The 13006-nt window shown below is 45.7% G+C and overlaps 1 protein-coding gene across 1 annotated transcript; it reads right to left on the reverse strand.

Moving 5' to 3' along the window:
* Positions 1 to 5254: 5254 nt before the first annotated feature.
* On the reverse strand, positions 5255 to 6363 carry LOC119458443 (uncharacterized). Its single transcript, XM_037720279.2, has 3 exons — positions 6234 to 6363; positions 5913 to 6149; positions 5255 to 5795 (listed from the first exon to the last, which is right to left on the reverse strand). Exons 2-3 carry the CDS (start codon positions 5997 to 5999, stop codon positions 5379 to 5381), a joined length of 504 nt encoding a protein of 167 aa, XP_037576207.2. The 5' UTR covers positions 6000 to 6149; positions 6234 to 6363; the 3' UTR covers positions 5255 to 5378.
* Between the last annotated feature and the right edge of the window lie 6643 nt (positions 6364 to 13006).

Raw genomic sequence — 13006 nt, forward strand, 5'->3', positions numbered from 1 at the left:
GTTGCGCTGTATTCATTCGAAGAAACTTTGGCATTTGTGTGCAGTCAGTGTTTTCGTGTGAAAGGGGGCGCCTTTTAGTGGCTGATTTTTGTTTTTGCGATAAGGATTTCCGTGTCATTTGTGTCTACGCACCGAATATTAAAACAGACCGGCGGTCCTTCTTTGAGCGTCTTGAAGAGTACGTAAAATGTGACAAGGTGGTAATACTGCTGGGCGATTTTAACTGTGTATGCACTGCTGACGACCGCGCAAAATTTTCACATGTACGCGATAAGAGTGCTGAATTGCTAAATGCACTGGTGCACGATTACGACTTGGAAGATATCGGTAGTGTCTTCGCCAGTGGTACTCACCCGCAGTTTACTCACTTCCAGCGTGATAGCCACGCTCGGCTAGATAGATTATGTGTGTCAGCCGAATTGGTGCCCTTGTGTAGTGAATATGATGTGCAACCCATTGCATGTAGCGATCACTGCTTGGTAACTGCCACCTTTGGGAAAAGAGATCAAACACACCTTTAACTGGGACCTCTGGAAATTGAACGCGCAGTTGTTGGATGACGATGCTTTCGTTGATGCTGTTGCGAAGGAACTAGAAAGCCCGATTTCAGTCGAATTAGCAAGCTTCGCCATTAAATGGGAAGAATTTAAACAGAAAGTAAAAACAATGGCTATTGAAAGAAGCAGTGTCCTTCGGCATAACCTGAAACAGGCAGAAACGAACCTTCGCCAGCAACTGCAATCTTTCATCAGCATGGAAAGTGTCCAGCCTGGTGTGTATACTAAGAAAATAAAGGAAGTAAAAACCGAACTCGAAAGGATAGACTCTGAGAAGTACAAAGCGGCCGTTGTGCGATCAAGGTCTGAGAAGCTGTGGGCTGGAGAAGCGCCAACAAAACGAGCTCTCTCAGACGAGAAAAGGTACGCATATCGGAAGGAAATCCGCCAGCTAGCTAAAGGCAGTGACATCACGTCCGACAAAAACGACATCAAACAAGGGATCGTCGATCACTTCAAAGCCTTCTTAGGTCAACCACGCGAACCTAAAGATGGCTACCAGACGGAATTCCTTTCATTGATGCCAACGCTCGATGAAGAAGTTAAGGCACGGCTAGAACACGGCCGCTCTATGGAAACAAGGTGCGGCCTGCCGAACGCGCCTCTCCGCCGGTGATTGCTGATAGTTGTTGCTCTCTCCGTCCGCGCCGGCGGTGGCGCTGCACAGCGGCGAAGAAGCTAGCTAAAGCAGCTAGCTAAAGAAGCTAGCGATGATGCGCTGCGGTACATCACAGACGTTATCAGGCATAACTTCGGTACGAGAAAAAGTGTAGTTCAGACAACAGATCCAGCAACAACAGAGAGGCTTGAGAGATCAAAATTCAGCATAGAAAGCTTCTATTGGAAAAAGGCAGCAGAAAATGTCCCTAACAACACGGCAGCAGGACCCGATGAAATCCTAATACAGCTAATCAAAAACCTCGGTCCAAAAAGCAAGGCACTGCTGACTAATGCCATAGAGCAAGTGATTAGAACAAAGAATATTCCCGTTGGATGGCGTGAAAGCAAGATGAATCTCATCTACAAAGGCAAAGGAGATAAGGATAAGACGAGCTCGTACAGGCCAGTTACAGTAACGTCGGTGATATATAGAATGGCAATGCAAGCCATAAAATTAGAACTGTCGAAGTGGGTGGAGGAAAACGGTGTATTGGGGGAACTACAGAATGGGTTCAGGCCAGGCAGACGCTTAGAAGACAATATGTTTGTACTAACTCAGTGCATAGGGATTTTAGTAGCTCAGAAAAGACCTTTATGGGTAGCATTTCTAGATATTAAAGGAGCTTATGACAACGTACACAGGGAATTGTTGTGGGATATTCTTCAATACGAAGGCATAGATGACGATTTCGTGGAGCTGCTGAGGGAGATATATCGAGACAAATAAGTACAAGTGGCATGGGAAGGCCGAAAAGGAAATGAAATGGTGGGAATTCACCAAGGATTGAAGCAAGGATGCCCTCTGTCACCATTGTTGTTCACGCTTTACGTCAAGGGCATAGAAAGACGACTGGAAAACAGCGAATTAGGTTTTGATTTATCCTACATGCGTAATGGACAAATGGTGCAACAGAAGGTCCCTGGATTGATGTACGCAGACGACATTGTGCTACTAGCGGACAATAAAAAAGATTTACAGATACTTGCGAATATCTGTGGGAACGCAGCGACAAATCTAGGCCTTAAGTTTAGCACAGAGAAATCAGGAATTATGATCTTTAATGAACACACGAGTAACTTCGTGGTGTCAATTCAACAGCAAGTAATATCCATAGTGAAGCAATATAAGTACCTCGGCGTACACATAAACGAAGGAAAGAATTACTCAAGCAACCACCAAGATAATCTGAAATATAAAGGGGAAGCGGAAGTGCAGCATTAATGAAACACAGAGCACTGTGGGGCCACAATAAGTATGAGGTGGTGCGTGGAATCTGGAAAGGAGTAATGGTGCCAGCGCTAACATTCGCAAATGCCATTATATGCTTAAAATCGGATATATTGGCGGGTTTGGAAGTTAACCAAAGATCAGTAGGCCGGTTGGCTTTGGGAGCACACGGTAATACGACAAATGAGGCAGTGCATGGAGACATGGGTTGGGCCTCTTTTTAAGTCAGAGAAGCACAAAGCAAAATTAGTTTTGAAGAAAGGCTCAGGAACATGGATGAAAATAAATGGGCGGCTAAAGTGCACAAGTATCTCTACATGAAAAGCGTGGACACAGAATGGAGGAAGAGGTCAAGGAAGTTGGCAACCAAGTACAGGATAATCGAAACTGTAAATAGACAACCAGTGGTCATCAGAAAGAAAGTGAGAGAAATAGAGACCGTGAATTGGATGCAAAGAATGGAAACGAAAAGGACAATGGAGATTTACAAGGATGAGAAGAAAGAAATTAGAAGGGAAAATCTGTACGATAACACAAAGGGCAGTGCCTTGCCATTTGAGGCTCGAGCCGGTTGCCTAAGGACGAAACAGATCGAAACAAATATTCGGAACTAGATGAAACATGTGTATGCTGCAGTAAAGATCCAGAGACCACTCAGCACATCCTAATGAAATGCGATGGGATCCACCCAGCGAGAACCGTAGGTAACGTGCAACTCCCAGAAGCGCTTGGGTTTAAAGTGGAAGGAAACATAAACAGATCAGCCGTAGAGATCAGCAAGAGACGATTAGAGTATTGGTGCAAAAAAAGCAGGGAAAAGATGGATACGACCTGATCTCTTAAAATCATAGGCAGCGGTACAAGCAAAATTTTTGAAAAAGGTATACAAAAATGCTAGATAAAGAACATGTGTAGTATACCTGATTAAATCAAGCAGGCTAGGTGACTATTTGTCGCCACCCCGTTTCAAAGGGGATGCCAATAAATCATCATCGATCATCATCATCGAAGAGGGGGCCACCGGGTCTCGGGAGGCCGGGTAGGTAGCAATGAAGAAGGTCCCCGGGGGGAACCTCAGAGTAGCATCACCGTCAATAACAGAAAAAGTATTAAACGGAGAGCTCATCGTGCAATAGTCTACATAAAAATGCACGGCGGTAGAAGAAACGAAACGTGGTTAGAGACTGAGGTGCAGCAGTTAAATAGACAACTAACAGGTGTGCATGCGGTTACAGAAACGCACCTTAGAGACTCGGAAGAGCCACCAGTGGTTGAGAACTATGTTTGGGAAGGGTGCAACAGAACTGTGGAAAAGTTTAATGGTTCCAGGACTTACATTTGAAAATGCGGTTGTTTGCTTGAGGTGAGGCAACACGCGCCGGCGTGCGACACGGCGTCGAGATGTTGTGCGTCGATTGCGCGGAAATGCAAAAAAAAAAAAAGACAGGCAGGCAGGTACCGCAGAGTCACTTAAGTGCTCTATTCGTGTGTTCGATGACTTCATCAATGCGGCGGCTTAACGAGTATACTCAGTTGCTGCTGTGTCGTGAAGGAAGCTCAGTTTCAGATATGGAATTGAAAATATAGCGCTGTGTTGACGTGCAAAACAAATGGTTTTGTTGATGATGAGCACGGGTTAAAAATAGGTTCCCTCGATGGCAACCAAATGTATGTGGGACGAAAAGTGGCCACTGGGCGCTCAAGGGAAGACTACAAATGAAGCTGTACAAGGTGATGTGGACGACAAATTTTGAAGTAAGGGAAGCTTAGAGTAAAATTGATTTTGAAGAACGGCTGAGGAATATGAAAGAAGGTAAATGGATTGCGAGAGTTTTCAGATATTTATACAGGAAAAACATTGACTCACAGTGGAGGAAGGGAACTAGGAAACTTACCAGCATGTTTCATTAGAATGTGAAAATATCTGCCCAGCTGTCCTACTTGAAGACCTTAGGTTCAGCAGTAGCAGGGGCATAGTAAACATGTCCGCAATAGAGATTAATAAGAGTTGATTGGAAGTTTGGTGGCAGAAAAATGGGGAGACCACAAACAATGGAGGCGTACAACAACAAAGTTCCCAATAGTTGGTTCAGAAAGTTTAATGCTTTGAATTCTTTGTGTGTGTGTGTGTGTGTGTGTGTGTGTGTGTGTGTGTGTGTGTGTGTGTGTGTGTGTGTGTGTGTGTGTGTGTGTGTGTGTGTGTGTGTGTGTGTGTGTGTGTGTGTGTGTGTGTGTGTGTGTGTGTGTGTGTGTGTGTGTGTGTGTGTGTGTGTGTGTGTGTGTGTGTGTTTTGTAGGTAGGACATTAGGGAAAATAATAAGACCCAGTGGCACAACCCACCGCCCGTTTTAAATTAAACGCTCAAACCATCCATCCATCGAACGAAACCGGCTTGCACAGCTGGCCTAGGCGCATCGAGTTCACTTCTTGGTGGCGATGGTCGCCTCGCCTTGTGTTGACCTGGCTGTTTATGTACAAGGACGCGTTAAAACGTACCAGAATGTATGTCTTGGTTGTTATAGCTATTACAGGCAAGCACGTTTTCTTGTGAAGACAGCAGACAGAGTACATGTGTCGCGTTTTGAGCGTGCGACATAGCAGTAGCCATATTTGTGTTCCATACAAACAAAAATCTGCTAACCCCTCTTTTTTTGCAAGGTTCAGTCACTTAAGTGCTCTATTCGAGTGTGTTTACACTGATGACTTCATCGATGAAGCGGCTTTACGAGTATTTTCGGTTGCTTTCTGTGTCATGAAGGAAGCCCAGCTTCAGATATGGAACTGAAAATATAGGGCAGTGTTGACATGCAAAACATGGTTTTGTTGATTCTGAGCACAGGTAAAAATAGGGCTTCGTTTAAGATCACGCATGACTCACAGAATGCAAATTTGTTTTATTTGAGCACTACTGTTTAAGGTTTGTGCAGTCTTCTCTACAAACGCAGGACCTTGCGGGAAAGAGGCTTTCTTGAAAGCCTGAGCACACTGTCCAAAGAGCTGGTAAGGTCACCAGCCCAGTTCGCCAGGAGGGGTCTCAGGAACTTTTTTAGAAATGTCTCACATAGCTCTCGACAGTGATAATGGTCTGTACACTTTGCACACCACATGAGTGGGCAAGCCGTGAGGTGTGGTAGCACAGCACATGAGAGGAGCTGGCACAGTTTCCCACAGCGATGAACTTCAGCAGACTGCAGAGCTAATTCGACGAAAGTACACAGCAGCTTGCATAACCAGACGACTTCAGGTCGCGGGTAGCTTAGTCCACCTTGGTCAAGGCTGAATGTGAATTGATACGCTCCAGCCCGCGAAGCATTTCCTTTTAGTCGCACCTTGCATTCACAGCACGCCACCTGCATAATTTCACAGATTCAGATTTCATTAATTCCATAAATTATCTTCAACTTGACCATCATTTAAATGGCTAATCATAGAGTAGGCAGGGTCATTGAAAAAAGAAGAGAGCTCACCTTTTGCTCACAAACGAAAGCCAGGTACCCCGCCATGTATGTGAGCGGTGCGAACTCAAGGTGTGGAGGGACCTCGTCGTGCTTCATCACATGCTGCAACTTCCACAACACTGCCAAGGCTGCGTCCGGTATAGCTGGGTCTTCTCGGTCACCGTCGTGGTTCCAACCTTTCAGCGCTGTCTTGCACTCTGAACTTGATGGCGCGTTTCCAGTGCTCGCAGCCTGTAAGATCCCGACCTGTGCCCCAGAACGTGGTTGGCGACTGGCACTTTTGCATAAATCAAAACACTAGACACTGCATCAAGCAAACAGCAACCGAACCTTCAGCAACTTCTCTGCTGTGAAGACTGCTGCTCTTGCATCAACTCGGTCATTACCGCCATTGAATTGGCGGAAGCAGCTGAACACAGACTCTACTGGGTCGCTGTTGAGTCCACGGGTCAGTACATACTTGAAGTTGCAGTTTTTTAAAAGCCAAACAAAAACAAGTATGGTTCACACCTTGAAGTCACGCATCACATTAGCCAAGCTATAATAAGAACATAAAATGATCAGGCAAATTTTCGCAAAATTTGTGCTTACCCCAGGTCGGTCAGCATGTACTCAACGACGCCAACCGTTGATCTAGTTGTCATTATGGTAGCCTCGTAGGTCTCCTTTGTAAGTGACTGCATACGGGCTTTCATGCTTTCACGTCTCACATTTTCAAGGTAACTGATGAAGTCGACTTCAAGCCAAGCCAACCTATCATCCTCAGTTTTGCTGAATGGCCTTTCCCTCGATTTCCAACCAGAAATGTCATGGAGGTCATACCACAACCCAACATACTTCATAAATGTGATGGTTGACCGACAATCCTGAAATCGCGCAGCCTTCTCATGAGATCGAGGATTTCTCTGAAGGTATTGCAGGATGGAGATTACCGTAGGCGAGAAAAGCAATGTCGCGCGGCAGACCTTCATCTTTTCCAGATTGCTGGGTTCAACATGAGCTCGGCTCAACAGCCGCACTGGCTTTACTAACATATCTCTCTGGATGTTGTAAAGTGTCTTCAGGAAAACGCCTCCTCTGATTGGCTCAATACCGTCGGACATTTCTCTTTCCAGCAAGTTTGTCCTCAAGTTTTTTATCAGGTGGCTGGGATCAAATGACAAAAACAGAGACTCGCCTTCGTGCTCTGGATGTGGGACGACATGCTGGAGTGTGTTATCATCGGACAAGTTCCGGAACATAGCTGTGTTGGTTTGGTGGTTATCAGTGACAATGCGGACAATTCGAAATCCAATTTCTTCAACTGCCTTGATGACACTGCGCGTCAAGAGGAGGAGCTTATCGTGCTTCAAATTTCTCGTGAAAAAATAACCTACTGGAATCACATACACTGTTGAGAGTCCACGCAAAACAAAGCAAAGAAGCCTGTTGGCTACCACAGCAGCAGGCTCTCGTGCCTGGCACTGTACATCGACGAGCCCGAAAATTCTATCCACTTGTCGATCATAAGTAACTTTCTGTTGTATTGACATTTCATCAACTATGAGGCTGCAGTACGGCTCTTTATCTGAGAGTAAACTACGTCTTTCCACTTGGAGACGTTCGCGGATGAGTCTGGTTATTCCGGTCTCTCCTGTAGATGACCCAACAAATTTCTGCAGCGTAGACCGACAAGGCAGCCTGAGAAGCTTTCTCGCCCTCACGTGGTCATACCCTTTACGAGACGTTGCCTTCCACAGCACACATTCTCGAACTGTATTCTCTTGCCATGTTGGTCTGGCCTTACTAAAATTTTCAACTTGTTCAACGAGAAACTCGGCAGTTTTGTCGCCCTCCGCTGCTGCTTTTCTTATCTTCGTTATAGACTGCACCGCCCGGTCCTCCTCGTATTGCTTTAGCTTCTCCTGAACACCGTCGCATTTTTTTTTTTTGTAGCTTTTGTAGTCGCTCGTTGAGTCTGCTAGCTTGCATTTGCAGGCGGTGCGCGTTTCTCTTGCTATCTGCCATAAAGCTTGTTAAATTGAACGTCGTCTGGCATTATTGCGCTTTTACACCGCCTTGCACGCTGCATCCTGCGGCCAAGCAGTTTTCCGGACCAGCGACCTCGTCCGCATGCGGCGGCGTTGCGCGGAGCTCGACGTCGCCTTCATTTTCACCAATGTCCGCATCAGATCGGTGGAATGCTTCGTTTTCTGATCCTGCACATACATCCTGCAATGAGTCGCCTACTTTAGTTATGGCAGTGGCAAGTGCGACACGTACTACAGATCGGCGTTTCTTCGAAGCCGCGGACAGCATGTATGCAGGGTACGACGGAAATTGGGTCGGCACGGCTGTCGGCCGCAGCACCTTGCGTTTTAATCCTACCTTGTAGTCTTCCTCTTTGAAGTGAATCGAACAAACGACGGCCCTGGAGTTCGGCACCCACTGGCTACCTTTTTCGTTGCCTTGTCGCGAAATGTGTCGCAGCCAGGCATCCCGGAGTTGTTGCTTCACCGGCAGCTCGTGATAAGAAAGGTCAGAGTTCCTCGCAGCATTGGATTTGCATCGCGGCACACAACAGTTCTTTGGCGTTGCATATACCGTGACGCATCTGATAACTCCACGTTAGAAACGCGTAACGAAACAAATGGACTATAAAATAAAAACGTACGCGAAACAGTAACCACGCTACTTCTCAACGCTTGCATCCCGGCGCACGGACTGCATAGAATAAAGAACCGGACCACATGGACGCTTCACCCTTGCAAACGTGCGCCTCACGATGATGATGATGATGATTTATTGGCATCCCTTTGAAACGGGGTGGCGACAAATAGTCACCTAGCCTGCTTGATTTAATCAGGTATACTACACATGTTCTTTATCTAGCATTTTTGTATACCCTCTCATTATCTTTCTTTTTCAAAAATTTAGCTTGTACCGCTGCCTATGATTTTAAGAGATTAGGTCGTATCCATCTTTTCCCTACTTTTTTTCCACCAGTACTCTAATCGTCTCTTGCTGATCTCTACGGCTGATCTGTTTATGTTTCCTTCCACTTTAAACCCAAGCGCTTCTGGGAGTTGCACGTTACCTACGGCTCTCGCTGGGTGGATCCCGTCGCATTCCATTAGGATGTGCTGAGTGGTCTCTGGATCTTTACTGCAGCATACACATGTCTCATCTAGTTCCGAATATTTGTTCCGATATGTTTTCGTCCTTAGGCAACCGGCTCGAGCCTCAAATAGCAAGGCACTGCCCTTTGTGTTATCGTACAGATTTTCCCTTCTAATTTCTTTCTTCTCATTCTTGCAAATCTCCATTGTCCTTTTCGTTTCCATTCTTTGCATCCAATTCACGGTCTCTATTTCTCTCACTTTCTTTCTGATGACCCCTGGTTGTCTATTTACAGTTTCGATTATCCTGTACTTGGTTGCCAACTTCCTTGACCTTTTCCTCCATTCTGTGTCCACGCTTTTCATGTCGAGATACTTGTGCACTTTAGCCGCCCATTTATTTTCATCCATGTTCCTGAGCCTTTCTTCAAAACTAATTTTGCTTTGTGCTTCTCTGACTTCAAAAGAGGCCCAACCCATGTCTCCATGCACTGCCTCATTTGTCGTATTACCGTGTGCTCCCAAAGCCAACCGGCCTACTGATCTTTGGTTAACTTCCAAACCCGCCAATATATCCGATTTTAAGCATATAATGGCATTTGCGAATGTTAGCGCTGGCACCATTACTCCTTTCCGGATTCCACGCACCACCTCATACTTATTGTGGCCCCACAGTGCTCTGTGTTTCATTAATGCTGCACTCCGCTTCCCCTTTATTTTCAGATTATCTTGGTGGTTGCTTGAGTAATTCTTTCCTTCGTTTATGTGTACGCCGAGGTACTTATATTGCTTCACTATGGATATTACTTGCTGTTGAATTGACACCACGAAGTTACTCGTGTGTTCATTAAAGATCATAATTCCTGATTTCTCTGTGCTAAACTTAAGGCCTAGATTTGTCGCTGCGTTCCCACAGATATTCGCAAGTATCTGTAAATCTTTTTTATTGTCCGCTAGTAGCACAATGTCGTCTGCGTACATCAATCCAGGGACCTTCTGTTGCACCATTTGTCCATTACGCATGTAGGATAAATCAAAACCTAATTCGCTGTTTTCCAGTCGTCTTTCTATGCCCTTGACGTAAAGCGTGAACAACAATGGTGACAGAGGGCATCCTTGCTTCAATCCTTGGTGAATTCCCACCATTTCATTTCCTTTTCGGCCTTCCCATGCCACTTGTACTTGGTTGTCTCGATATATCTCCCTCAGCAGCTCCACGAAATCGTCATCTATGCCTTCGTATTGAAGAATATCCCACAATTCCCTGTCTACGTTGTCATAAGCTCCTTTAATATCTAGAAATGCTACCCATAAAGGTCTTTTCTGAGCTACTGAAATCTCTATGCACTGAGTTAGTACAAACATATTGTCTTCTAAGCGTCTGCCTGGCCTGAACCCATTCTGTAGTTCCCCCAATACACCGTTTTCCTCCACCCACTTCGACAGTTCTAATTTTATGGCTTGCATTGCCATTCTATATATCACCGACGTTACTGTAACTGGCCTGTACGAGCTCGTCTTATCCTTATCTCCTTTGCCTTTGTAGATGAGATTCATCTTGCTTTCACGCCATCCAACGGGAATATTCTTTGTTCTAATCACTTGCTCTATGGCATTAGTCAGCAGTGCCTTGCTTTTTGGACCGAGGTTTTTGATTAGCTGTATTGGGATTTCATCGGGTCCTGCTGCCGTGTTGTTAGGGACATTTTCTGCTGCCTTTTTCCAATAAAAGCTTTTTATGCTGAATTTTGATCTCTCAAGCCTCTCTGTTGTTGCTGGATCTGTTGTCTGAACTACGCTTTTTCTCGTACCGAAGTTATGCCTGATAACGTCTGTGATGTACCGCAGCGCATCATCGCCTTCATAGATGTTACCGTCTTCATCTCTTATAGCCGTTTGCGAGTTTCTAGTTGGAGCTCCGAGTGCTTTTATATGGTTCCAGAATATTTTTGGGGCGCCTTTGTCTCTTTTGTGAATGTTATGCACCCAACGTTCACTTGCACATTTAATTTTCTCTTGCACGAGCTCACTCGCAACCCTTTTCTTTTCTCTGTATGTATTCCATCTAAGGAGCATCTTCTTGTAATCCTCTTCTTCTTGTAATCCCAACTTTTTGGCTTCTCGATGAACCCTAGATGCCTCTTTACGCTCTTCTATAGATTGTTTAATTTCCTTGTTCCACCACTTACGTGGTTTCCTCTGTCCAATCCAACAATTGTATTGCCGTGTCCGCCTTATTTCATGCTGCATAACCTCCACCTGTTCCTTATATTCCCAGACTGCTGTAGGAAAAGCCTCAATTTTCTTCTCTATGTTGTTTGCGATCTCTGTTATTTGCTCGTCATTCATTTTTAAAAACTCTGAGGCTATTGGTTCATGTTCTGCGCTGGTATCTCTCCCAAACTTTAATGCTAAACGTCTATGATCGCTTCCCAGGCTATTTTTTTCCATTTTCGTCTATTATCATTTGGTCCAGTTGTTCGTAGACCATTTCTGAGACTAAGGCGTAGTCGATACATGACTGCCTGTTTCCGCATTGCCACGTTACCTGTCCATGACACTTATTCTCCCTGTTAACTACTATAAGGTTCTGTTCATCACACAAATGTTCGCCGATGTGCAGCGCCCCCACCCAAATTAGCGGCCGCAACTGAAAACTCCGCTTGTCACTCCCTCGCCTACTGACGGCGCGTCATGCGGCAGGCTGCACCTTGTTTCCATAGAGCTGCCGTGGCTAGAACATCCCATTACCCTGAGTGAGATAGAGTGCGCAATAGACGAGTTGGCCCCCGGTAAAGCACCTGGGCCTGATGGCTTAGGGGCAACTTTCTATAAAACGTTTAGGTCAGCGCTGGCTCATGTCCTCCATCTAGTTATCAGCGAAGCGTATGACCGAAAAAGATTGCCCTTGTCTTTCACAACCTCGCATATCGTGCTAATCCCGAAGAGTGATGACGAAAAGAAGTTTGTTGCCAGGCTCATATCGCCCGATAACTCTAGCCAACGTCGACTATAAAATATTCACGAAAGTTTTAGCGAAACGACTGCAAAGTGTCATCAAAACATTGGTAGGGCCTCACCAGACTTGTGGCATTAAAGGCCGCAGTATTACAACAAATGTACACGTGGTTCGAAGTGTGCTAGAGTGTTGCGACGCGATTGGCGATTACGTCGCGATGATGCAGATCGGTTTGGCGAAAGCCTTCGACCTCGTCTCGCACAAGGCTCTACTATGCATACTCGAACATACGAACGTTGGCAGTGTCATAACGGAAGGCGTAACGATGGCGTACAAAGACTGCTCAGCGCGAATCATTGTTAATGGGGAGCTCACCGATAGCTTTCGTGTGCTCTCGTCGGTGCGTCAAGGATGCCCGCTTTCGCCCCTTCTGTTTGCTGCTTATCTCGAGCCACTCTGTTTGGCCATTAAAAACAACGACCACATAGCAGGCTATCGACTACAGGCAGCACACGTTAAAATATTGGCGTATGCAGACGACATCGCTATTCTCTGTACAAATAAAGCCAGCATTAAAGAGGCAACTACTGTAGTCGAAAAATTTTGCGATTCAGCTGGAGCCCAGATAAATTGGGATAAAATTATGGCTTCTGGCATGGGAGTTGGGAAGACACGCCTGAGACCTTTTCTCGATTGAATTGGTCAAAGTTGCCTACACAGTACCTGGGGGTGCCTCTCGGAAGTTACCGTGAGGCCGAACCGTACTGGCTCGACCAAGCTTCGAGAGCAAAGGAAAAGGCTGAGGGTTGGAGAGGAAAGCAATTGTCAATGTTTTCTAGAGCCACTGTTTGCAACCTCTTTTTAGTTTCTAAGATATGGTATGTTATGAATGTGTTGTGTGCTGCGCGGGTAAGCGTACAAAAAATTCACCGTATTTTCGCTACTTTCATTTGGGCCTCTATCTGGGAGAGGACGAGTCGAACAAACTTGTTTCTCCCGGTCAAGAAAGGTGGGCTTGGTCTGGTTCACTTGTTTTTGCGACAAAT

This window comes from Dermacentor silvarum, chromosome 7 (genome assembly GCF_013339745.2).
Source record: "Dermacentor silvarum isolate Dsil-2018 chromosome 7, BIME_Dsil_1.4, whole genome shotgun sequence".
Lineage (NCBI taxonomy): Eukaryota > Metazoa > Arthropoda > Arachnida > Ixodida > Ixodidae > Dermacentor > Dermacentor silvarum.